A 23,979-nucleotide genomic window follows, 5' to 3' on the forward strand; every position below is an offset into this window, starting at 1 on the left:
ACGCACTCCCCCGCCCCCCCAAAATACAAAAGTCTATTTTTTTGACTTTTTGCATTGTTTACAGTCTGGAAGCTACCCACATGCCAAATGAAAAGTTTGTTGCATGTTGGGAAGTATTCTAAACATTTCGAACAGACACATTCACAAATTTCCCTTTTATATGTATATAGATTACATGACGATTAACTCCTGTGTACTCCTTTTGCCCAACTTCAGTATGTTTTTACACCTAGTTTACTGGATTGTTATGGATTGAAAAACAAATATTATGTAGTCAATTGGCAAATCTCAAGTTTCAAGTATGAGGCAACCAAGTTAATCTTACGATGACAATCTCGCCACCACGGGCGTCAGGTGGACAGATGTTCAATACTTCGCCTGATATGCAGGTCTTGGGTTCAATCCCAACCCTGACGCTCGTATATTTTGAGTTTGCATGTTGATTGCATGGTTTTTTTCTCCGGGTCCTCCGGTTTTTCCCTCACATTTAGAAACATGTTTTTAGAGTATTTGACTGCTTTTAATTTCAAATTGATAAGCAACTTTGTTGAGCTACCATTTGTAGTCATGTTCCTTCTAAAAAGAGCTATATAGCATGTGCCTTACCTTGTAAAATAAAAAAAAAACGGCAAATAGTTTAGTTCATAGATTACAGACATATGATCAAATGTGCTGTACTACTTCAGACCTTTTGGCAGCTACATAAACTGGAGCTAAGAAAATGTACTTAAGTCGCTTTACGCAACACAACCAACTCCAGAGGCGTTTTTACCATTGCAGTGACATGTCACGCGCTTCTCTCTTCAGGCAAGCACTCCGCAAAAGCCTGGCCCTCTCGCTAACAACACAAGCATTTTTCACTTCACTGGAGATGCCTATCTGAGCAAGTGACATTCGTCAGAGAGCAGGCATTTAAATTATCAGACACTGCTATTAGTTACGTGAGCCAGAACACAACTTCACATAATCACAACTGTAGGTGAAATAGTGCAGCAAAAGCAGGTACACTACCCTACCTGTGTGACTTTTTTGTTCGTTTCTTACATACTTTCAGTGTCCTCCCACATGTGCAAAGCTAGCCAACATTTACCATTCGAATGACTCATGGGCAAAGTGTCCATCCCGCAACACTGAGCCAGAGCATTAAGCATATTCCTTGGATTATAAGACTCTCCAGAAAGGAAGATCTTGTCACAAAGACAAACACACATATACCTACTAGCTTATAAGATGTAACCCCAACCTTTGGTTTAAAGTACATGTTTTGAAGAATAATTTTAATATTTTAATCACTGCCAAGGTGGCTGGGTTTAAATTCAGGCATCAGTGATTAAATAAAGTTCAGGTTTTCATGTGTGAATGTTTCAGCCTAATCATCGATGACGACAAAAAAAAACTACTATATAAGTTGATCAAGAATATGAGTTTTGTTTTTAACTTAGGCTTTGCCAAACTCTAAGATTTAACTTAACAAGCGTCAGAAGACTGTCATGCGCCAAATCTCTTTTTTTTAATACGGAGTAATCCCAGCGTTAGGCGACAGAGTCGTACTGAATTGTCTCCAAGAAGTTTTAGGGAATCATCATCTCTGCATTGAGGCTCGGCTGGCTGGCAGATTTCATTGGAGTAATGAGGATGTAGTTGGTATTAAAATTATTTTATGAAAAAACACACCACAAATTAAGCAAATCACCAAAAAGTTTCACAGGAATGCTTTTTGCACAGTACATCAAGGCTTCTTAAAAATGCCGTGTGGGTCACATGTAAGTTATAAAAAAACAGCAACTGAAGGAATGGGCTTGCGGAGAGATCACTGTCCAAGCTCGGGTCACGAGTCACCACTCACCTGCTCCATAGGCCTTTGCGAAGAGCCATGCCAGCGTGGCCTTCACCTTGGCGCGTTCGGCATCGTAACTTTCGGCAGAACCCCCCCCCAGATCCTTCCAGACGCCTGCTTCCATCCCTCTCCTGGCACAAGAGCATGCACACACACATACACACACCACAGACAAAGATCATTCATCTTACCTATAAATGTCATTTTTCGTCCGTCTGTCTGTCTGTATGTCTGTTTGTAGATGTTCATTGGCAAACTTCGGACGGGCATGTATATGTGCTTTCTTGAGCAGGGGGACCTTGTGGGCGCTGCAGGATTTCAGTCCTTCACAGCGTAGTGTTACTAATTATTTTCTTGGTGACTATGGTCCCAGCTGCCTTGAAATCATTGAAAAGATCCTCCCGTGTAGTTCTGGGCTGATTCCTCACCGTTCTCATGATCATTGCAACTCCACGAGGTGAGATCTTGCATGGAGCCCCAGGCCGAGGGAGATTGACAGTTATTTTATGTTTCTTCCATTTGCGAACAATCGCACCAACTGTTGTCACCTTCTCACCAAGCTGCTTGGCAATGGTCTTGTAGCCCATTCCAGCCTTGTGGAGGTCTACAATCTTGTCCCTGACATCCTTGGAGAGCTCTTTGGTCTTGGCCATGGTGGAGAGTTTGGAATCTGATTGATTGATTGCTTCTGTGGACAGGTGCCTTTTATACAGGTAACAAGCTGAGATTAGGAGCACTCCCTTTAAGAGTGTGCGCCTAATCTCAGCTCGTTACCTGTATAAAAGACACCTGGGAGCCAGAAATCTTTCTGATTGAGAGGGGGTCAAATACTTAATTTCCCTCATTAAAATGCAAATCAATTTATGACATTTTTGACATGCGTTTTTCTGGATTTTTTTGTTCTTATTCTGTCTCTCACTGTTCAAATAAACCTACCATTAAAATTATAGACTGATCATTTCTTTGTCAGTGGGCAAATGTACAACATCAGCAGGGAATCAAATACTTTTTTCCCTCACTGTATGTGTGTCAGTCGATGTGTGTGTACGTCAATGTGTGTGTGTGTGAGTCCGTGTGTGTGTGCGAGTCCATGTGTGTGTGCGAGTCCATGTGTGTGTTAGTCCACATATCTGTGTGTAGTTCGATGTGTGTGTGAGTCTATGTATGTGTGTGTGTAAGTCGATGCGTGTGTGTGAGTGGCTGTATGTGTGTATGTCAATGTGTCTAAGTCGATGTGTGTGTGTGAGTTGATGTGTCTTTGAGTCCATGTGTGTGTGTAAGTCGATGTGTGTGTGTAAGTCGATGCGTGTGTGTGAGTGGCTGTATGTGTGTACGTCAATGTGTGTAAGTCGATGTGTGTGTGTGAGTTGATGTGTCTTTGAGTCCGTGTGTGTGTGTAAGTCGATGTGTGTGAGTTGATGTGTCTTTGAGTCCGTGTGTGTGTGTAAGTCGATGTGTGTGTGTGTAAGTCGATGCGTGAGTGTGAGTGGCTGTATGTGTGTACGTCAATATGTGTGTAAGTCGATGTCTGTGTGTAAGTCGATATGTGCGTGTCTTTTTCGCCCGGACAACGCCGGGTACTTCACCGCAAGATACTAATATAATGAGCCAAGAATGGCTGTGTGGAACGCGCGTGACGTCACTCCACGTCGACCAGCCCCCCTCATTAATAATCATGAACAGGTGACGTCCTACTACACATGGACCCCCACCCCTCATTAATAATCATGAACGGGTAACGTCACTCCACATGGGGGAGGGGGAGGCGCCTCTTCCCTCCTCCTCAGCGTCAACTTCGAACCATCACTACTAAGGCAGAACCCTCACATCACGCAATCTCTGTAACGCTATTGAGACATAGAAGTAATAAGTAATATTTAAAAAAAACTTTTTTTTAAACACGCTTTAATGAAATGTACCGTACTAGTAATGGAAGAACTCCACGACTCCAAGAAGTGGCCCCGAAGCTTGCCATAACGCAAGGGGGCCGTGGTGATTTACAGCCAACGTCAGTTTACCATGGACAATTAGACCCAAGCCGAAACATAACATATAAAAAATAATGTTAAAAAAATATTGTTTTTTATTTTTAATGATAGCATATAGCATTGTCATCAGTATGACATAAGTATACCAAGTTTGCAGTCGATACCACAAGTGGGTACAAATTGAGTTATAAGATTTGAGGATACAACAGAGTGAGTTAATAAAAAGCGTGAAAAAAGTACGCCTTGATGAACAAGGGATTATAACCCTTAAATGAAATAATTCTGTGTCACCGCGGCCTTACAAATTGCACACGAATGGATGCAATGAATATCACTTCGCAGTCTGCTTTTCGCTTGATTTACTGCAATACGCCCGTCCTTGGGCGGGCTATAGGCTAGTATCTATATATCTAAATAAGCTCAATCCTCCTGTAAATCATGTACATGACTTAAGTGTGGTTACCCCTACTATCAATCCCTCCTCAATCCCCACCCCCTGTGAAAACAGACGCGGTTCTGTGCAGCTCACCTCTACTTGCTTCTCTCACCCTTTCTTTCCTCCCCTCTCTTCAACCTCTAATCCTTGACATCTCGGCTCATTCATTCTTTCTCCCGCTCATCCCCTTCACGCCGGGCGCTCCTTTCTACGGACTGCTCCTCTTGAGCCATGCCCTCTTTGTCTGTCTTGGGGACTTCCACCCCAGCATCCCTTCCCACCCATCTTGCCCTGTCGGCCCTTTTGCACAACAGCCTCTACTCTCCTTCCCATGGTGTGCCACAGGTGAAACATTTATAGGGTCAAACGAAACCACGTGAGGATTAATCATGTAAACATAAAGCAAATCACATGTATGATAGCAATTGAAACCATTTCCTGAAAAGAATCATCACTAGCCATACAAATCATATGCAAATAACCGGGATTAATGGGATAAACAAAACTGTATGAATGAGCCAGTAAGAGAAGAATAGCATAGAATCACAGCCCTGAGCCACGGCAATTTATTGCATAACTGGGTGAGGTAAATTCAATACGTGACTATTAATCACCGCTCGTGGTGAAGCAACAAAATACGCATCCTTAATGTTGAGCATTTATTAAAAAAATACAGAGCAACTATCAATGTTTCACTTACACATCTCATAAAAACATCAGAGCCGGGCAGGCAAAGTAACTTACACCCCATCCCATACTAATATTTCTAAAAAAGGATTTTATGCAATATTGCTCGGAGGCATGCCAAGCGGTTATGGCCTGTAGAATACCGTTTAGGAGTTTCATAAGTCTGTCATAAAATAATCGGCATGATGCGGTGGTTACTGCACTGCGCTATGAACTCAGTGACCCGAGTTTGATTCCCAGCCCACAAAAGAAACATAATTTTTTATTTAGACTGGAAGAATGTCCAGTAGGGGCAGGTCAGAAAGTTACAACAACAATACAAAAAACAGATAGAGTGCAAAAGCATGGTCACTAAATCAAAATAAGTAGGGTATATGGGAGACCATTGAATATCGCGGGTTAACTGTTCGCGATTTTGACCTATCGCGGGCAACCTCTGTGCATACCAATTTAGCATTCGCGGGAGTTCGTTTTGGCCTTTCACGGGTATACTGTACACAGAAATACCAAATTGTGGTGTTGTGTGGCTGACATACCGTGGCGTGGGGCGGACGAGGGACGCGGGCAGCCAGTCGCACCTAAACTTTTGCCATGCAAGCTTTTTGCAGAAAAACTAAAAAAAAAACTTTTAAAAAAATCTCCCGTGTAGCCTTAACAGACTGTAGGGGCAAGTGCTGTTAGCGAGCACCTACGAAGGCCGGCACGACACACGTGGTGGTGGGTGGCCAGCACCACGCCCGACCGACAGCGTCTCCCTAGTAGCGACGTTTACACACCGCACCAGGTACTCATTTGAAGCCGAATCAACCTCAGGGGAGGCCCATGACCGGTTCAAATAATCGTCACTGATGTTGGCCGTGAGCCGGAATCGAACTCGGGTCGCCGGGTTCGTAGCGTGGCGCGCTAACCGCTACACTACCACTCGCGGACAAACATACACACACACCTGCTTTGGATCATCAACAGCAAGTACAATATTTATTCAGTATTCATACTATTTATTGTCGCGGAATGTTTTTTGTATATGGTTTTTTATGCGTTAATTTCAATTATTTAGTTTTTAGATTATTTGGGCATACAGTCCAGAAATACATATTTTTGGTTGCCGTGTGCCTAACTCCATTATTTAGGTAAGGCCCAAGTATTAAATATCGCGGTTTTAGCTTTCGCGGCACTTTCCAAGAACGTAACCCCCGCGATATTCAAGGGTCTCCTGTACAAGGACAAATTGCCCACGTACATAAATTATTGCCCATTTTTCAACACCAAATGTAAGCTTGGGCAAGACAGAAAAACAAAAAGTTCCACACCACACCAAGCCGACACATAGTCCCTAAAAAAAAATGCACATTAAAATTGAACTATGGATACATGGGCAAGAATGAAAGTTACAAAACACATTTGCAAATGTGGTTGTCTCCAGCACTAATCTTCTGCTTCAGTATATTGTTTTATGGAAGATTTATGATGCTAAGCCACAGCTACCATCAGTACTGTGTGATATCTGAATCGATCCTGAGCATCCCCTTTCATAAACCCACACAGACCAGTGGTGGAGTACGGTCAGACTATGCCTATGACCAACATAGCATAGGTAGACCCCCACACCTCCGATAAGTACGGTTGGCTACGTACGGTGTGAAAGAAGTTCAACATACATACAAAAGGCTAAATTTACGTTTTTATATTGAAAATGATCAGCAGTGGTCATGATATCGAGAAGCTGGCCCCACCACAATAATGTGGAATGACAAACATTGGCAAAGGAACTCTCAAGGGGAGGAGTACAAAACGAAATGTCGTTCGCAGGAAGGACACTGACTTTTTTTTCGTCTTAGAAAGGTTAGACTGACCAATTTCACTACACTCATCTATACCCTCCTGGAGCATCAACAGAGACCATTAATGTCCACAACCATACACACACTTGTTTATAGTTTGCCCACGGGTACATGAGGGGGTACATGTTCGCGAGCTGGAGGTGGGTGCAATGAACTTTGGACTGAGACAGCTAAAAAACTACCGCAGCCACGTGCTTCTCCGAGACACGGTACATAATGGTTAAACGATATAAAAGAACATGTGGAAAACACCCTCGGACACGACGGTGCACCGTGAATCTCTGTACATACTCTCAGTCAAAAAATATGCGTTCCAAGTGATAATATCGTGGTGCCGGATTGTCAAGCCCATGCAGCACGAGATGGAATTTTGGTCTAAAGTCGAAGAACGTTGCGATTCATCTTCTTTGGTTCTTTCGGTAAAGTCACGTAGAATGAGAATAAAATAATAAATTGATAAAATAAAATAACCCAATAAAATTCTCATTGTTCTCATTCTACGTGACTTTACCGAAAGAACCAAAGAAGGTGAATCCTTGCAGTCACGAAAGCTTTAAATCGAAACGTTGCAATTGGTGAGCGAGACAGTGACTTGCAGCTCCTTGCCTAGATGATGGAACATCAATACGTATATATATATCACATCACTATTCCCATGGATATTGTTATCTAAGAAAGAGAGAGAGCAAATCTCGTACCCATCCTTGTGCCACTGCAGTTTTCGTGGTCGTCATTAATTCAGAGCGGGTAAATCTCACCTTCCTTTCAAGAGCAGTCTGAGCTCGCCTCAGTCCTGAGCTCGTGGTTGAAATGAAATCTTATTACGACCGATCTCTCATTGGCTGACTTTCCACAAAGTGGCACTCAATTTAGAGACCCTGTGAGGAATGCAGGTTTGAGTTGATCCACCAACAGCCATGTATACTCATAACTGTTTTGTAAGTTCAGTGTTCAACCCACAGGACCACCAGGCTGGATATACCTTTTCGAATTTAATACTGTACAAGATCACCTGCAAACGCATGCAATTGTATGTGTCAGGGGTTGAAGTAGAATGTAGTAGCTACTTTAACCTGACATGATTTTTTTCATCGTCCGTCTCAATTACAGTTGGTAGCCGGAGAGCAGAACCATAAAACTGTCGCTTGTCAAAACAAAACGGAGTTACAAGCGGGGACAATAGAACGATGCAAGTTGCATAGATCAGCAACCCGAGACGGGATGACGTCTTTGAAATGATCCGCCCTTGGCAAGAGGGCATGCGACGCAATCTGACGCTATCGGCAGAATCAGTTTCATATCCGATACGATGTGGATATCAGTGACCCTTGTGTGTCTGTTACTGTATTGCTGGGTGTGGTGGTGCGCACCTGTAACCTAGCGTTTCGGTAGCAATCACTGTTGGACTGAGCGGATTTGGGAAACTTCCAAATCCACAAAGCTGCGAAATGGCCAGAAAATGCCAGATTTTAGTTCATGGGATGTCTCTAGGATAAATATTATGATTTTAACATGAAAAAAGACCTTAAAACTGATATTTTTCACGTAACGGACACTTGAGACAAATACTGCTGATGCACAGTGTAAAGCCAGGTATGGGGGCCCCCCTGGAATAAGCATCTTGCTGCACCAAGAAGCATCTTAAACCACACAGGTTGGAACGTAAAAAGAAATTTTGTTATGTTTAAGCATTGGGATTAACACTCACGGCGGGCACAATAGTGCACATGTAAACATAACGTGAACTAAAATGTTATGTTAATTGCACACTGACTTAACAAAGTGGTAGGCAACGGATTAAACACAGAACAAGAGAATCGTAATCGGTGTTATCAACTGCAAATTATAATTTAAGTGACTGATGGCAGAACATTTAAATGGTCTTCAAAAAGGTTCAGTAAAGATGAGCTTTCTTTACAGTGAGGGAAAAGGGTATTTGATCCCCTGCTGATTTTGTACGTTTGCCCACTGACAAAGAAATGATCAGTCAGTAATTTTAATGGTAGGTGTATATGAACAGTGAGAGACAGAATAACAAAAAAATCCAGAAAAACGCATGTCAAAAATGTTATACATTGATTTGCATTTTAATGAGGGAAATAAGTATTTGACCCCTCTGAAAAAAATGACTGAGTACTTGGTGGCAAAACCCTTGTTGGCAATCACAGAGGTCAGACGTTTCTTGTAGTTAGCATACAGGTTTTCACACATCTCAGGAGGGATTTTGTCCCACTCCTCTTTGCAGATCTTCTCCAAGTCATTAAGGTTTCGAGGCTGACGTTTGGCAACTCGAACCTTCAGCCCCCTCCACAGATTTTCTATGGGATTAAGGTCTGGAGACTGGCTAGGCCACTCCAGGACCTTAATGTGCTTCTTCTTGAGCCACTCCTTTGTTGCCTTGGCCATGTGTTTTGGGTCATTGTCATGCTGGAATACCCATCCACGACCCATTTTCAATGCCCTGGCTGAGGGAAGGAGGTTCTCACCCAAGATTTGACGGTACATGGCCCCGTCCATCGTCCCTTCGATGCGGTGAAGTTGTCCTGTCTCCTTAGCAGAAAAACACCCCCAAAGCATGTTTCCACCTCCATGTTTGACGGTGGGGATGGTGTTCTTGGGGTCAAACACGGCGAGTTGAGTTGATGCCAAAGAGCTCCATTTTGGTCTCATCTGACCACAACACTATCACCCAGTTGTCCTCTGAATCATTCAGATGTTCATTGGCAAACTTCAGACGGGCATGTATATGTGCTTTCTTGAGCAGGGGGACCTTGCGGGCGCTGCAGGATTTCAGTCCTTTACGGCGTTGTCTGTTACTAATTATTTTCTTGGTGACTATGGTCCCAGCTGCCTTGAGATCATTGACAAGATCCTCCCGTGTAGTTCTGGGCTGATTCCTCACCGTTCTCATGATCATTGCAACTCCACGAGGTGAGATCTTGCATGGAGCCCCAGGCCGAGGGAGATTGACAGTTCTTTTGTGTTTCTTCCATTTGCGAATAATCGCACCAACTGTTGTCACCTTCTCACCAAGCTGCTTGGCAATGGTCTTGTAGCCCATTCTAGCATTGTGTAGGTCTACAATCTTGTCCCTGACATCCTTGGAGAGCTCTTTGGTCTTGGCCATGGTGGAGAGTTTGGAATCTGATTGATTGCTTCTGTGGACAGGTGCCTTTTATATAGCACTCCCTTTAAGAGTGTGCTCCTAATCTCAGCTTGTTACCTGTATAAAAGACACCTGGAAGCCAGAAATCTGATTGAGAGGGGGTCAAATACTTATTTCCCTCATTAAAATGCAAATCAATTTATAACATTTTTGACATGCGTTTTTATGTATTTTCTTGTTATTTTGTCTCTCACTGTGCAAATAAACCCACCATTAAAATTATAGACTGATCATTTCTTTGTCAGTGGGCAAACGTACAAAATCAGCAGGGGATCAAATACTTTTTTCCTTCACTATATATAACCAGGATCATTTTACTGAATCAAAGGGTTTTTTTTTCTTTCAAAAAGATGGGTGAGGTGGGTGAGGTGAGTGAGGTGAGTGGCCCAGGACATTGAGCCAGATCCGAGGTTTGCACACAGGAATATAAAAGATAACACAGCTTTTTGATGTAACTACAAGAGCAGAATAGCAACTTCGGTGCCATTCCCCGAGGTGGAGCGGTGCGCTGCTCATGGCCGGGCTTCTGAAAGATGACTTGCCTCATGACATGATGCTGACTGCACAATTGGAATAGAGTTTTGAAGTAGTATGAATCAAGCCTGCTCACAGAAAAACCCATGCAATAATGACGCATTTCACTTCAGCACAATAAATGTAATGTACGCTAGGTAGGTATTTACAACATTCACGATGTTAGCCTGGACCACACAGCAGATCGTCTTTATCTGAACCAACAATCTTTGAAAGACAATATCCACATGATATCGCATTGTTTGGAAATGTCAAAACTATTTTCATCTACAGATTCATTATCTGCATGGAATGGAATACAAGGACAAAGATCCACCTTGTAGCCTTTTATGGAATGTTGGGGCAAGTGCTATTGGCGAGCACATATTCAAGCCAGCACAGTGCTCATAAGGAGGTGATGTAGACAGCACCAGGACCGGCTTCGTTTTTTCTCAGCAGTGCTGATGTTTAGACACCACACCAGGTATCCATTTAAGGCAGAGTCAATCCATGGGAGGTCCAGAAATTATTCAGATATTTGCCACTGATGTTGTCCATGGCTGAAAATAAAACTTACGTTCGTAGTGCAGCGAGCTAACCACTGTACCACCACTCGACCCTGACAGCAGACACACAATCCCATTTCTAACCCAGCTGAGTGTTGTTCATATGCCACCCTGCTGTGGCTGCAGATCGTTCCTTGAACTTCTGTTCTTTAGATTTGACTGTCTGCTCTTCTCATTATGGCCACAAGCCGGTATAAAATTACACTTGTTTGCAAGTAGGGAGTGAAAAACACTGGTCTTGCCACCCACACAATATTTCCACATGGATTTCAGAGCTATTCAACTGAGATAATCCTCCCATAATTAGTGCAAATGAGGGCTTCTCCCACACACGTAATAAGTAAAACAGAATGCTCAATGAGCGGTAAATGCACAAAATATCGCCTTGCCCAGGTACAACCAGCTGCTGTTTACCGTCAACATTATGACATTGTATAGGAAAACACAATGGCTGTTGAGTTTGCCTTGGTCTGGTTGGGGCATGTTTCCATAACTGGAAGCCACACACGCACCCTCTCTGTCCATAAAGAGACCAACTAATGAAACAATGGCCACTGCACTGATGAAAAAAACAGGCAAAGCTGCAGCGGAGTGGAAGCTTCACAATCCCAATTCGTCACAGCAGTGCTGTGATCTCACACAAGGCAAAGTTACTTCACCAAACACCCGCTTTAAAGACGTTCACATGCAGCCCTTTTGTCAACGCACTGCCGGATGAGAGCCTCCCCATGCCGTGTGGCCATGGGAGTTATTTGATCCACCACGCTGGTCAGTGTGGGTTGGGTAAAGCGGGTAGCATGGACGTGTAGCATATGAGTACAATACAGGGTACAGCAATTTTGCTGTACCCTGTATTGTCGTCTGCTGCTCACCACATAGCCCTAAGATACGACCCACCAACTCTGCCCAGGCTATCAAACACAAGTTTTCAGTTTCATTAACGAGACAAAAAAAGAACTATTAAAAGTTATTTCCGGGTGTGCTCTAGTGCAGCGATGTGTTAAAAAGTATGATAGCTTAAAGTTTACTGTAAAATATATTTCAAATTTTTATCTCTTTATAGATTAAGATTCAAACTTGTGTTGGACTGCCCAGGACACTTTGTTCTAGGTAGGTATCTGAAAAAAAGGTATATTATTTTTGGATTGTTTCTTCCTCAAATCTGAAACCATAAAATACAGAGGAAGCTGAGAGCAAGAGAGATCAAGATACCAAAATGCTGAAAATACGATTCAGAAGAGCATGGGGAAAATAAATCAGACTTTCTTAAACCCGAACAAAAGAAATGTGCAATAAGTGGAGGAATATCGCTATGAATGTGGCTTGGCAGTCAGACTAAACAGCCACGTGACCCTCATGGAACTGTGAGCATGTTAACTCATCAAAGTGGGGCAATAAAAAAGGTTCATTCGCTGCTGCTGTTGATGATCACGAGACACAGTCAGTGCCATGCATAGAATAAACTTTGTCTAGAACATCTGGATTTTTGTGAAAAACCTGACATCGATGTTTCAGACACTCCCAAAAAGATTAGCTATTTTGTATGCCAATATAATTGCAATTGTTATACAATGTTACGAAACACTGACCGAAACACTGACCGGGCAAGTACCTCACATAGCTTCAACATTTCTCAAGCATTATGCAATCGTTTAAGCTATATTTCACAGGGAAGTTGTGATATGGATTCTATCAAAAGTCTGGCAATGCTATTAGGATATTTCTAGGGTACAGTGTATGACAGTGGAAACCCTTCACTGCCATCAGCAGTTCCTATTTCTAAAATGGCTCACACTCAGTTAAATGCTAATAATTTCCCATATTCCACGAGAAGTATTTATGAAAATTCTGCTTCATTCACATCTTAATGATGAAGCATGCCGAACATTACATCTGCCACCTGCCTGACTGTAAATGCAACAAAATCCCCAGTTACTCCGAAACGTAAGTCTTCTATTTACTCAAACTGCACCGAGCTTTAATGCTGTGCCCAAGCATAATAAGGTGCCATTCGCGTGATTTGTTCCAGCCAGAAATCTCAGAAAAACTAACAAAAATTTCGGACACGTTCCAAAAGCTATGACAGATCACCCTTAAAATGTCACTGGTTAATTTATGCAATAAATATTGGCTTCATATTCTTGGTTCTCTCGGCAAAGTCACGTAGAATGAGAATAAAACAATAAAGCAAAATAAGACAATAAAATTCTCACGACGTTTCGGCCACAACACAAGTAGCCTTCTTCAGGTGAAGGAACAGAACTGTCGGGACGACAGCGCTTCAATTGCATTTTATTGTCTTATTTTGTTTCATTGTTTTATTCTCATTCTACGTGACTTACCGAAAGAACCAAGAAGATGAATCCTTGCAGTCACGAAAGATTTAAATCGAAATATTGGCTTGTGGGAACAATTCATTTCGTGGTGAGATATGCTGCAATTCACCATGCTGTCATGTTATTCTGCACAGTACCAACTTAGTGGTTTTAAATTAATTTTAAACAGCTACTTAAAAAAAGCTCTTACTGCTAATGATTTGGTTTTCATGGAGATAAAACATCACGCTATTAGCCTCTGTTTGGTGCCATGCCGATAGCATAAAACCCCTTGTACTCAATGCACCAGTTGCGTAAGTTGCATGAATGTGATCGATGGTTGCTATATCTTTCTCTCTATGGGAGGAAATGAATGCATGTGCTGTAAAGCTGCATTAAATAATCCTGAAAATTAGTTGTAACGAGCTCAAGTCAGCTTATTTATATTTTTGAAAAAGAACGTAAGCACTGTACAGTCTTCTAAAGGGCAATTGCAGCGAGTTGTATTGTCATGAATTACTCTACAGTGTTGGTGTGATATCTAAATGCAATATAAAAGCAGCAACGTGCCATATGTGGCTTACTGTGCCAAGCAAGTTCATGAAATCAGGAATAGTTGTGACGGCAAACAATTTACTGGGTCTGCCGTGGCGACTGGTTGGGATATTACTTCATGAACATCATTAAGTCACCACAGTTGAGATATAATGAGACAGGCACATTTTAAATAAGGCACATTTCACACGCAAATGTCCACGTCGACAAAACAAACCGGTAGCCTTTGACCAAATCTCCATAACAAAGGTTTGATCACATAAATATAAATGTGTCGTTAACCCGCCACCACCCGATAGTCAATTAGTAAGGTTTGTCACGTAAACAAAACGTGTCAATTAGTTACTACTTCAGCATACCAGTGTGTTGGAGAGTAAAACCAACAACATTTATAAATTTGAGTAAGACGTTTCGCTGGTGATTACAACCAGCTTCATCAGGCAATTTCCTAGAATTGTTTAAGCCTGGATAGTGCTTGGATGGGTGACCAGCATATAAAAAAATAAACTGTTACAGGCTGCTCCAGGGCCACATTGTGGACATCAGAGGGCTGTGCAACAAAAACCAGGTCATACGGTACTTTGCTCCCACATCAATGCTCTCTGCCTTCACCAAACCCGCATGGACTAGCATGGTCAAATAACCACGATAACCCGCAAGGCGTGGGCAGGCCCGCATCCTGCAGTGGGTTAACAAAAGGGCTACAAACGTAATGCACGAGGAACTTCGTGCATTTCGGTGGGGCCGACTATTATTTTATACATTTTGGGAATATTGTAACCATGTTCGCTTTTGCAAAAGTAATATTTCCAAACTTCTCTGCAGTCAAATTAACGAGCAGCTCCAAGACTGCCAAGAACAGCCTTTAACATTTAAGGCACGCAGTCCATTCCACATCTGTACATTAGCCTCACAGTGTGAATGAACTTGGTGCTGACTCAAGCACTCATTAGGTTATAAGTCAACCACTACCCTGCCACCTTTGGAGTAGACTCGAAACTCTCTTGAGGGGTTGTCCTCACGCTGTCGGGCCTGTTTTATTGGTACCATTCTCGAGAAAGAATGTTGTTCAAACCAGTTTTATTGGTTATAACAAATCCTACATTCCAGCACAAACGTACCTTTTAGCTGAAGGGCACAGGAGTGGTGACACATTATGAAACAAGTTGACAAGAGTGGACTCACCAATGAGCATCTAAATTACGAATAAGAGATAAGATTTATTGTGGCAAAAGACCACGCAAGTGATGAAGTATTTTAATCTGTGTACAAACACGGCCAATTTGCTTCGATCTTCACCACTAAGGGAAGTTACATCTGAAAACTCATGCATATTCAACGTTCATTTGCAAGTGTAGCCTTTCAAGCTCCCACAGGTAATTCTTCTACAAACTAATGAGAAGGGAATTTCACTCACCAATGTGACAAAATAACCCGTCTGGTGTATACAATAAGCGAAATGTTCAACTTGCCACATTTACACTTCTGGTAGACTTGCAAAACAATGCATATACAATGTTTATTGGTGTTTGGAGTCCACCCTTGTTATCGCTGTTAAGTTGCTTCTCAAACACCAGTTCTGAAAACAACCCTAGCTAGCAGCTTTATCTAAATTAACCAAACTATGCAAAACACAGCACATCTACCCACCGATCCCAAAACCATGGGTGTGCAGAATAGTGAGGTCAGTCAAATGATAAAACTGCTTAAATTGATGACAAAAGCATTGTTGAAGCCTAACCAATGTTTCAAAAAGCTACAGCTTACAGAACTAAACGTGAGTGCATTTGAAATCTCACAATCCCTTGTGGGCCTTGTGCTTTTTCCATGTGGTGTGGATTGATTTTTGTTAAAACGGAAGATCTAAGGACAGCTGTGGGTGAATCAACATTAACCCCTCCGTCACCCCTTCACAAAAGCAGTTGAGTTCAGTGGCATTGATGTGCAAACAGAAGTGTTTTTTTTTACTTTAGAGATAAGAAACTTCTGTTTACACATGAAACGTCCAGTCTTAACTAATTTACATTCTCAAAAAACACAGCCCTTGACAAAAAAGGTAAACCGAGGATGGTCCAAAGTATTGCTATGGGTTTTGTTTTGGGGGTTGTACCGTGTGTTGTTAAGCATGATATCCGACGTACTGGGAGCTTCTTCCGGAAAAGCAATGGAGCAGCTCACATTCTGCTGTTTAGCTTTATAAAATGCCCGGTGGCTGGTGTTCGATGTAGCCCATTCAACCTTGTTTATTTGCTTCGTACATTCAAACAAACTTTATGTTTGTACATCAACGCCACTGGACGCTACTCCCTATGAGGTGCGGCGATGCCTCACTTGCTGTACTTCCATGTAATCGTCGGACAATGCGCCAAACCACGCGGTACAACCCGAAAACACATCGGAGAGCTGTTCAGCACAACTCCAACGACGTACTTGGTGGCTGTCATTCGTACGATTTGTAACATTGCAATGAAACGCAAATACAAACTCCGCCACCACTTGTCTTCAGTCACGGATCCCTGCAAAAAGCTGCTATGTCACAAATCCACCCAAAGGAACTTTGAAAGGTCACTGTGCCTATACACGAGGGAGGTCTTGCCCAAGGGGGAAAGAGGCTATTCGATTTGCAAATGACGCACAGGTCTGGGATTAAAATAGACAGCTTTACGGGAACACTTCAGATGATCTTCAATTGCTTCCTTTAGGTCAAGGGTTTGTTTTGCATTTACGAAGGGCCCTTTGCCTGCAACGCTTGCCACTTGTTTATTGTACGTGTTGTGTATTGGTAGTTCAACGTACAATGGCTGGTAGGCCATACAGTTTTCTGGAAGCCAAATAAATCATTCATTAAAATTATTTATAGAAGAGTACACAGAAGTGTCGTCCAACAGTTCCTGCGACACGTGCTACGGGGGACACGCCTTTGTCAAACACTGTTAACCTCCCGGGAATGTAAGGGCAGACTCCAACATTGGTGGAGTTAATTTGAAAAAGTCAGACCATTTTTATGAGTAAACGGTCTGCGTGAAGCTTAGCGAATCCAAGGTGTGACCGACATGGTGGGGGTCACCTTACGTCACTTAAATTAGCTACTGAACAAAAGGGTGAGACGCACACATTCAGATGCACATGTTCTCACAGTGGGGAGGGATAACTCGTCCTTTTGTGTTGACGGTGATTTAATGAGGATAAAAATAGCTGCATCCTGCAACACCCCTCAACTATTTAAACACGCACACGTGGGAATGGTAAATTACCAATTAAGCAAAACAAAGGCTTCGCTAGAATTTTAAGCAGATTACAACAGGAATGGAAAAATGTCCTTCGAAGTATCAGCGTGGGAATGTCATTGCTGGAGCATTGACAATAACGACAATAGATTGTAATAGCAAAAACAACTCGTTAGTTCTAGATTTAAAGCTTTCGTGACTGCAAGGATCCATACTCTCTGGTTCTATTGGGTAAAGTCACGTAGGTGAAAAAATAAAATAACAAAAATCACGACGTTTCGGCCACAACACAAGCGGCCTTCATCTGGTGAAGGGACGAGACTGTCTGGAGGACACTCCAGGACACTCCAGCGCTGTCCTCCAGACAGTCTCGTCCCTTCACCTGATGAAGGCCGCTTGTGTTGTGGTCGAAACGTCGTGATTTTTGTTATTTTATTTTTTTACCTACGTGACTTTACCCAATAGAACCAAAGAGTACAACTCGTTAGTGTTCGTAGTAACGCAGTTCTCAGTTCAATTATGTTTAATAGGCTGGACGATACTGCATATGGAGTCATGAAATAATGTAAAATACTAACAAATGTTAAATTATAATTGGCGATTATTATAATTGACGAATATAAAGTGAAGAGGTAATTTCTGTTCAGAATGTGTGGGTAGTTGACTAACAATTCTAATTTAGTATCCACTATTCCTATACAAGTCTTATATTTTTGGATTATCAACCACAATACATTTTACACTAAGATCAACAGCAGTGGTGACACAAGGACAACAAATTAATTCATATTTGTAGGAATGCTATTTCTAAACACAATTGTGATTCGTGTGATAATGAAGAACGAAAGTGAACTAATATGCCGGATAATCAGCATTAACGTCTGCAAGTGTAAATACTGTACGTGTGATAACAACTTAACACAGTTCAAACTAATTATCAACGCTCGTAAACAACACGGCCTTAAATGAAAATATATAATCGGTGACGTTTCGGGCAATGGTCCTGCTTCAAAGCACATAACACAGTATGTAGAGCAATTCATATCGTTACGTTAGTAATGTAAAAAAATGACATTACACTGCAGTTATGTCAAAACTAATAAATATTCAGCCCACTGCTTAAGGCCCTCGTCACGCTGTGTAGTGCACGGGGCTTTGTCTGACCATACTTCGTCACACTGGCGAGTTGCAGGTTGATACAGGTAGGAACAACAACAGGTTCCACACTGCCCACCAGGGATTATTCGTCTGTCTGTCGTGCATATCCGGAATTCCATCCGCATAATTGGAGTTTCGGACACTAATTTCCAACACGGATCGCACGAATGCGCTGTTCCAACCAAGTTCCTACCTGCCCACTCCGAAGGAACGTGTTAAAGTGGGTTGCAGGTTGATCAAGTGGGTCGCAGATCCAGCTCAGACATCACTCGCGAGATGTTAACTACCTCGCCTGGTATACAGGAGGAGGTCGTGGGTTTGATCCCGACCCCTGCTGCTGTATATTTGGAGTTTGCGTGTCTCTTTCTCTCTCCCCGTGGTCGCGTGGATTTTTCTCCGGATCCTCCGGTTTTTCCCTCCACATTTAAAATCAACATCACGCGTTATTTGAACGCTTTACATTTCCACAGAAGCTACCTCGTTGAGCTACCATTCGTGGCCAGGTCGCTTCTGAAAACGAGCGATAGAGCTCAGTGGGCCTTACCTGGTAAAATAAACAAAAATAGTTTCTAAAATACATGGGTTTAGATTGCAGTGCGCTAACCATTGCGCCACCGCTCCACTTGTAATTATGTCCAATAGCGATACAATAATTGTGCATGGATGTTGTAAACCATGAAGTTGAGTGTCCACACGTGTTAGCATTACAATCGCTATTTTGATGTATTTTTATTACGGTAATTATCATCGTCATTATTATTATCAGCAGCAGCCGGTGTCTATCCACTGCTGGATGAAGGCCTGCCCAAGCCATCGGTCATCGTCGCTACCAATCCAAATAATCTGGATCCTTCTGCAAGACTGATCTTCATCGATCCCTTACCCCTTAAGCCAATGGAAATCAATACAGTAGTTGGTAACCGTAAAACTAGCAGTACGTATATGCACCCTGTAAGAGTAATTCACGCGTGGTTGTTCAAACGCCACACGTGTAGATATAAACACAATACGTAGGCGCGTTATTATTGTTATTCTGAGGCCACGGTTAATGATGGTAAACCTTGTCGCCTGCACGATAATTAATAAATCACGGACATTCATTCTCGTACCCAAACGCTGATGAATGTGGGATAACACGCTCGTTAATGGTAACGATGATAACGCGAGCAAATTACGGACATCGAGATAATGGTTCGTGAACTTTGATGGTAACGGTCGGCATGGAAATGTTGATGGTAAAGAAATGTAAATTACGGACGATAACGATCCTCAGAAGGCAATGGTAACGATACCAGGTGGTGATGATGATGATAATGAGGGTAACTGGCTGTTGACGATGTTGGCCAAAGTCGTGGCAGTAAATGTTGGCAACAAAGCCAATGGTAACGATGGTAACTTAGGTGATGAAACCGATGGTCGCGATTATCAACATAGGTAACGGTACCGACCCCGTTGATGGTAACAACGCTAACTCGGTCAACGTAGTAACGACGTCGTGCGCAGTGCTGGTACCCGCGGTAACGTTGACAACCTCTGCGACGGTATCCACGGCAACCCAGGCGCTGGTAACGATGGTAACGATGGTAACCGCGGTGGTAACCACGGAAACGCCGCTCACCGGGCTCAGTCGCGATCCCTCACTGCGGTGCCGTTTCCACTCCTCCTGGGCCCCGCGGCATCGCCCGCTAGCCCGCTCGCTCGCTCCCAACACCCGGCAAAACAATTACACGATCAATCTGCCATTATCGCCGCCTCGCCGTAGCGAAAACAACGGACTCGCCAGTAATCAAGGTGGCGATGTGATTGCTGCTGCTGCTGATGATGATAGAACTCGCGACGACGAGGAGGAGGATTCGGTTGCGGCGTTAATAATAATTTAGCACGCGCGGCGGAGGAGGAGGAGGAGATCAGCCGCACAGGTAACAACCCCGCGCGCATGCGCACTGAGGGGGCAGGGCCGATCACCTCTGTCTGTGGGCGGGCTTCTATTCGGGGTGGGGGCGGGCGGGGGTGTGGCGCAGACAGAAGCTTGTTGTTTATATTTTTTTTCATTATTTATTTTTTTATGCTCACGTTGCAACACACTGTTCTTTTATGTATTGAGATATAAAATAAATACACGTGTTATTTTGGGCGTTATTGCGGGATTTGTTTTCATGCGGAATAAAGACGTATTGATGTGGCACCGCTTGTTACTTGGCCCGAGGCATTTCAACTGAAGCCATGCGCACAGGCATCAGAGAAAGATGAAGATCACTTTAATAACAAACATTAATACCGCCGCATAAAATACAACGTCGTGGGGTTTTTTTTCTTACACATCCCATCAGCCACAGGACCTTCTGGGAGTGCATTATATCAGCAGCATTGGTTTTATACATTTAAACTCTTAGAAACACGCGTTTAGGTAATTTGGCTCCTATAAGTGTCCACGTGATGAGCCACTTCGTTGAGCTATCATTTGTGGCCAGGTCGCTTCTGAAACAGAAGCTTATTACTCAGTGGGCTTTACCTGGTAAAATAAAAAAAATAGTTTATTTTCATTATTAGTTATTTTTTGTGTGTGATTTGCTAACCTTTCCTCTACTGTGCACTCCTCTCGTGTTTTGTAATGTTTGTTGTTGCAACTTTATGACTCGCCCCTAGTGGACGTCTGTGAAAAAGAGCTTTATAGCTAATCGGATTCCTCTACTATAAATAAAGATGATCAGCTGAGCCAGGCTTCAATAGACCAATGCTGGTGAGGTGTCACGTGTATATAGGCCAGGACCTTTCTGTGTTCGTAATGCGTCCTAGTTCGACGCACAACTGTATGATACGTACATGCGGCACAGCTACGTTATGCATAGGACAAATGGCATGGCAACATGGTCTAGTAGTAGCGCGCTCTTCACTTGTTGTAGACATTTAATGGATTCGAATCGGTTCAAATCCATTGACCGCTGTGGGTGATACTGCAGATGTAATCGGCATAGCAATCATCGTCCTTTACAAATGCCCCATATATTGATGAGACTATCGTGGTCTCTTGAGTTCTCACGAAACGTCGTAGTTTTTTTTGGTATTTTTCTTTGAACCTATTTCCGTGACTTTATCGAAAGACCCAAATAATATGAATTCCTGCAGTCACGAAAGCTTTAAATCAAGATTTAATAATAATTGTATTGTAGCTAACTTAAAATTTGGCTTCTTCGAGTGACTCAGAGGTCAGAGTGCTGAGCTAGCACGACTAAGATCCTGGATTCAAATCGAGGAAGATCCATGCCATTCAACTAGGATATTCAAGTCTAGAGAGTTGATGGTCTCAGCTGGTCACCAATAACTGCACACACACAAAAACTCACGTTAAATTAGCATTTCATTTGGATAAATTCAAGGTCTTAAATATGAAGGTATAAATGTGCTGCTATAGATTTATATATATAAATTCCAGCGCTGAAGGGATTCAATAGGTAGCTCTGTGATATCTACATCCGTCGGCCGGTCTCTAACGTGAATGGTCACACTGCTCTGAAAAGATCAAAGTGGATTCTGACATGACACCGAAGCACAATTAGGATAACATTGGAGGGATATGACAAAAAAAAGCATTAAAATTATCTTAATCAGGTACGTGTACTTCACCACGTCATGAATAAAAGTCCGTTTCACATTTCACTCGTTACTGATATCAGTCATGGTCGGGAATTTAACTCAGATGTATGTACGTATATTGAACTTCTTTCGCGCCATACATAGCCAACCGTGCTTATCGGAGGTGCTGGGGAAGGACAACAAACTGAATACAATAAGAAGTTCTAAAGAAACGAGTTTCCATTTGTGTGCTCATGAGAAGGCATAATGATGGATCGATAATCCATTTGCAAGGGATGGCGAGAGGCAAGTGCACCAACTCAAATAGCACACTTCTGATTTAAAGCTTTCGTGACTGCAGGGATTCATATTCTTGGTTCTTTCGGTAAAGTCACGTAGAAGGGAAACAATAAAATAATAAAAATATAAAACAATTACATCTCACGACGTTTCGACTGCAAAATTTGAAAAAAGTTGCGGGTTTTTTTAACGTAAAAAAACGCTGCCACTTTTTTCAAATTTTCTTGCTGTGGTTTTCACACCTGATGATGATTGCTTGTGTTGCAGTCGACACGTCGTGATAATTTTATTGTTTAATATTTTTTATTATTTTATTGTTTCCCTTCTACGTGACTTTACCGAAAGAACCAAGAATATAACACCCTTCTGTTTAGCCATTTACTATTGGACACTACCGTACGTACACCGTCTCAAGTCATTGCCATCGCCTCTTATAATGAACACTCAATAGAGTGTTCATTTAATATAACTCTTCGGTGTATGCTGAACTTATTTCGCAACGTAACTCCAGTGGCTTCCTCATATCGGAAGGAAGAGCGTTCTGGCTGGCCGCAGAAGCGCATCTGAAAGCGCGTGATGCCGTGACCGTCTTTGTTCGATGGCTCAGCCGAGCGCCGCCGGGAAGATAACCGGAGTTTGTGTGATGATTTGTGCTCCCTGACGAGATCAGCAAAGGTTAAAGGGGAGGGAAGGGCGCTGTGGTTAGCGCCCTTCACTCTGTGGCGAAGCATTACGTGAACTGGCTCTGGGGGCCTCTCCATCAGCAACCTGCACTGCCCAGCGTGGTGAAGTTCCATCAAACAAACTCTAAACGACCAGCAAAGGCATGGGGAGACGTTCATCCAGCGACGTGCGAATTCAAATCCTGTGTTAGAGCTGGAACTGCAATGGAGGTCTCGGTGTCTTGGCCGACTGGTCTTCAGATAATGTCGGCTTTTAGATTGATATAGTCTTACGAGTACTGAAAACGCAACACATTTTTCAATAACACTGCGTGTCTTAAAAGCAGAAAATATATAATAGCCGACGTTTGTATGATAGGTGACGATTGAGTAATGGTCGTTTATAGCAAATAAATGCTGCAAACGTCGCCCCTCATCTATATATGTTTTACTTTTGAGGCCACAATGTTACTGACGAAGGCGTTACGTGTTTTGTTGTTGCGCTTGTGCAGCACTGTAAACGCAGCATCACCACACACTTTGTCTAGAGCTATTGGGCAGGGTGGGTAGGGCTGGGTTCATCTTTCGAGCACAGCACTGTTAGCAGCAGTGATGAATCTATGGTGGGGGGGGGGGGTTTGGGGGGGGTATGCCCGACCCCCCTAATAAACGACACGTGCCTCCTATTCAGCGGCGACTCCTTGGTGTACGTTGGGGTGGAAAATAATAATAATAATAAAATGTGTTTTAGTCCATCTGCCGATTTTGGCTTCCCAGATCGATATTCGTTTAAGCATGCAAATTCCAGACCAGGTTCGACGTTTTGGATCTCATCAGCAGGGTCAGGTCCTTTTCCAACAAATGCTGCTTGATTTACATGATGCTATTGGCGATAGCGCTCCTTACAGACGACGGTTCCCCCCCCCCCCGTTCAATGCAACAACAAAAAAAAGCAACGCCGCACACAAACTGACGAGCGACGCGTCCGTTTGCCGTAGAGCGAAGGAGCACTCCGGGCACTGCTCCAGAGTTGCTTTGGGCGCACGCGGGCCGTGGTCCATGCGCACAGGCACCTGCTGACCGCCGTGATGCAACGCAGCTGTGTGGCGCGCGCTGACGTCACGGTGTGTACACCTGACATCAGGGATGGAGGAG

The 23,979-nt window shown here is 43.0% G+C and overlaps 1 protein-coding gene across 1 annotated transcript in view; it reads right to left on the reverse strand.

Moving 5' to 3' along the window:
- The window catches only part of LOC116939038 (calmodulin-regulated spectrin-associated protein 1-B-like), a 64,089-nt gene extending 44,188 nt beyond the window's left edge, over window positions 1-19,901 (reverse strand). Inside the window, exons 1-2 of the mRNA XM_032946915.2 lie at window positions 19,802-19,901; window positions 1,847-1,968 (exon numbers count right to left, since the gene is read on the reverse strand). Of these exons, the coding sequence (XP_032802806.2) occupies window positions 1,847-1,961 (115 nt within the window). The 5' untranslated portion in view covers window positions 1,962-1,968; window positions 19,802-19,901. The remainder of the gene's footprint in view (window positions 1-1,846; window positions 1,969-19,801) is intronic.
- Between the last annotated feature and the right edge of the window lie 4,078 nt (window positions 19,902-23,979).

The sequence above is a fragment of the Petromyzon marinus genome, chromosome 5, assembly GCF_048934315.1.
Source record: "Petromyzon marinus isolate PM22_M1 ecotype Great Lakes invasive population chromosome 5, UKy_Petmar_22M1.pri1.0, whole genome shotgun sequence".
Taxonomy (NCBI): Eukaryota; Metazoa; Chordata; class Hyperoartia; order Petromyzontiformes; family Petromyzontidae; genus Petromyzon; species Petromyzon marinus.